Here is a 3,222-nt window from a genome sequence, read left to right as displayed (position 1 = left end):
TAGTCTTTAGTGTTAGTTAACTTCGTTAAACTCGGATACGACACGTCTTTATTTTAGGCAGCCATTCCAGCATTTTATCGTAGACTTGGCAGATATATAACTGAAACGACAGACAAATAAGTATAAAAGGGAAATGAGAAAAGCACCAAAAAAAGAAAACAATGAAATGAAGGAAAAGAAAAGAGTGGAGAGATAGAAGTGTTATACATTAGATCAAATTCTATATCAGAGCCCAAATGAGGCCTAGTACAGTTGCTGAATTAACTTATAAGGGCTAATAATAAAATAAAGGCTAACTAAAAGAATCCAAAATTACTCCAGGACAAATTTCTATTGGAGATTTCTCAGGACAGTATCAGCTAAAGATATGTACTTTGCCATGGTCATAACTCTATGACCTTCCAAGCTGCAACATTATCAACCCAACGCTCACCTGGCTAGCTATACATATCTGCAGTAACAAAGGAAGCTTGTCAAAACAACTCACAACAAACACGAGACATTAAGTTAGGTTCAATAGAAGCAATCATCAACCAAGTAAATACCATAGATCCTTTCAATACAACCCCATGTTCAAACATCCTACCTTTTCTGCAGGACTATCTGCTTGAACCAAAACAACACACAACGATTCTCCTTGTATTATTTCACTAATTATCAAAGCAATAACGCTGCCTATTATGACAAACAAACATAGAATGCTTCAAGTCAAAGCCTCAAAGGACAAGAAATTATTTTCCTCAAGAAACAACCAACTTACAAAGTTAAAAACTAGATTTTTTTTTTGTTCTACATGTAACAATGATTTATCTTCAGCAGTTGGGTGATATTTAAGCAATCATTTAGAATCAAATATCATACCATCTTTAAAGATATTTATCTCAAGCTAGTGTATGAATTGTACAACAGTCAGAAATTTCACCGGGATTTCAGTTCATTTTACAGGAGATCTTCATAAATGCTACCTAACCAAGAATATAATTGTGCAACAGTCGTAAATTGTAACTAGTTATCCCAGATACACTCTGAAATTTCTCACTTGATGAATTTAGTTATTGACCTCATGAGTGATGACCAACACAAATGTGTAGCTAAGAATACCATACATCAAAACAAATTAGGTGCACAACCAAACTAGAATGGCTAACTAGAATTTTCTCAAACATGACTTCTAAAAAAGTAACAGCATTGGCCTGGAACGGAAACAAACAAATAAAAAGAATAGCACATTACAAAGAGGAAAAAAGACTAGCAAAGGTCATTCAACTGATAAATTTAATATCCTACATATCGTTTTCCTCAATGTTTTGCAGTTTCTGAATACTATCATTCCAAACTTCAAAACAACTGTTTCACTGCCCTTTCAGTTCCCAAATTGCATATTGATCAAATAGTTTCCTTGGAATAAAATAAAATGTGTAAACTATCCATACATTTTTGCTGTAGATCAAACAATTTTTTAGAATAGATTGTGATTTGAAGTATAAGGGTATAATCAAACCTCAATTATGTAAAATAACTGGGAAAAAAGAATATATAACCAAACCAATCTAACTGAATTCAACTTCCAAATGCATGTCCTCAAGAGATGGGGAAGAAAAGGAAAAATCTGAGATAAAAGACACCCAAAACTTTCCACTAGAGCATTCAAACAGACATGACATTACAAGACAACAAAAACTCAATAAAACAATGGGGGAGAAATGAATCACTCATATTGTGTTATTGTGGCATAAGGATGCAGAATCCAAACATCAAAATTAGACAAATTGTTTTGTTCTGTGTCACTGCCAATCTGTCATAAGACAGGATAAAGAAAACACAAACAATAAAGTAACAATAAAGTTGATGAACTTACGAGTTACAAGCAACTGCAAAACAGATCATCCTTTCCACATAAATGAGATTCATGTTATCAGATGCCTCAAATACATTTAGGAATGCCAGAAAGTTTGAGGAGACAAAAGAGATAATTTAAATATAGTAGATTTCACCTAATGATGAATGTAGTATAGGAAAACTGGACTTGACAGGATCAAACAGGGTCAGGACAAGCAACTGTAAGACGGACGACAACTAAAAATGGTCAAAGTCACCACATTACAACAGATATCCACGCACTTAGCAGTAGTTTTCTTTGGATGAAACCATCCTAAAAGTCCAACTGCCCAAGTTACTAGTCATCACGATATAAGCAAAGGCAAAAATTTTAAGCTTTCTAATAACTTATATAAAATTAACAACAAATCAAAGAAATGATGCCTCAGAAACAAAAATACTAGACGTCAAAGCTGCATGAGACAATTACTCACTAATCACACTTTCACTTATATGGCTATAAGTAAATTAAACCAAAAGCCTTCACTTTGTGGTTGCCAATGCTTAAAAAGCATAAGCACAATACATAGCCATCTGCAGAACCCTCAAAAACTTTAAAGAGTGATCCTTATTTTTTTTTATGGAAACACATTTAAATCGAAAAATCTATCATCATAAACTATGAACAACTCTCCATCACAAAGTACTAAAGTGCACCACTTGCTACTATATTAATTGCAGAAGCAAATGAAACAACTAATTCACACCATTCATTGCTTTCCTAAAGTCCAAAACCAACACATAAAAATAATTTCCTCCCCACCAAACAAACAATTCATTGAGGAATCCCCTTGCAAGCCACTAAGTATCCTATCTAATGCACAATCAAAACTTACCATTGATTCACTGAATAAAAAAATACACTAAAAAGTCATTTGCATTTAATCAAATCAAGCTTCAAAAAGGGAAAGTAAGGGGGAAAAACCATCAATCACAATCCTAAGGGGGAGTAACAAGAAAGGCTTCCAAATTTTCATCTTACCATTAGACCCGGATCTCTTCCCGCGCTTAATCCTCTCCAACTGAACCTGCGTGTCCATAAACATCTGCATCCTCTGCACCTCGAGATCCTTGGCGAACTGCATCCTCTGCTTCTCCAAATCCACCATCTGCTTCAGCTTCTGTGCTTCCACTCTCTCATACACTTCCCCAAACCTCTCTATTGCCTTCGCCAACCTCCTCATCCCCTCTCTATCCCTCTCCCCTTCCTCCACCTCGCTCCCCCTCCCATCCTCCTCTTCTTCCTCCTCATCTTCCTCTTCCTCTTCCTCTTCGTCCTCATACTCCTCATCGGCCTCAGCGGCAGCCGCAGCGGCTGCCATCGCCGAATAATTCCTCCTGAAG

The 3,222-nt window shown here is 35.9% G+C and overlaps 1 protein-coding gene across 1 annotated transcript in view; it reads right to left on the bottom strand.

Moving 5' to 3' along the window:
• Positions 1-169: 169 nt before the first annotated feature.
• Positions 170-3,222, bottom strand: part of LOC107468231 (trihelix transcription factor ENAP1) — a 5,491-nt gene continuing 2,438 nt past the window's right edge. Inside the window, exons 2-3 of the mRNA XM_052255245.1 lie at positions 2,861-3,222; positions 170-451 (exon numbers count right to left, since the gene is read on the bottom strand). The exon at positions 2,861-3,222 is cut by the window's right edge and continues 480 nt beyond it. Of these exons, the coding sequence (XP_052111205.1) occupies positions 438-451; positions 2,861-3,222 (376 nt within the window). The 3' untranslated portion in view covers positions 170-437. The remainder of the gene's footprint in view (positions 452-2,860) is intronic.

The sequence above is a fragment of the Arachis duranensis genome, chromosome 10 (genome assembly GCF_000817695.3).
Source record: "Arachis duranensis cultivar V14167 chromosome 10, aradu.V14167.gnm2.J7QH, whole genome shotgun sequence".
Classification (NCBI taxonomy): domain Eukaryota; kingdom Viridiplantae; phylum Streptophyta; class Magnoliopsida; order Fabales; family Fabaceae; genus Arachis; species Arachis duranensis.
Note: the sequence above shows the minus strand (reverse complement) of the source record. Positions and strands in the feature narration are given on the sequence as shown.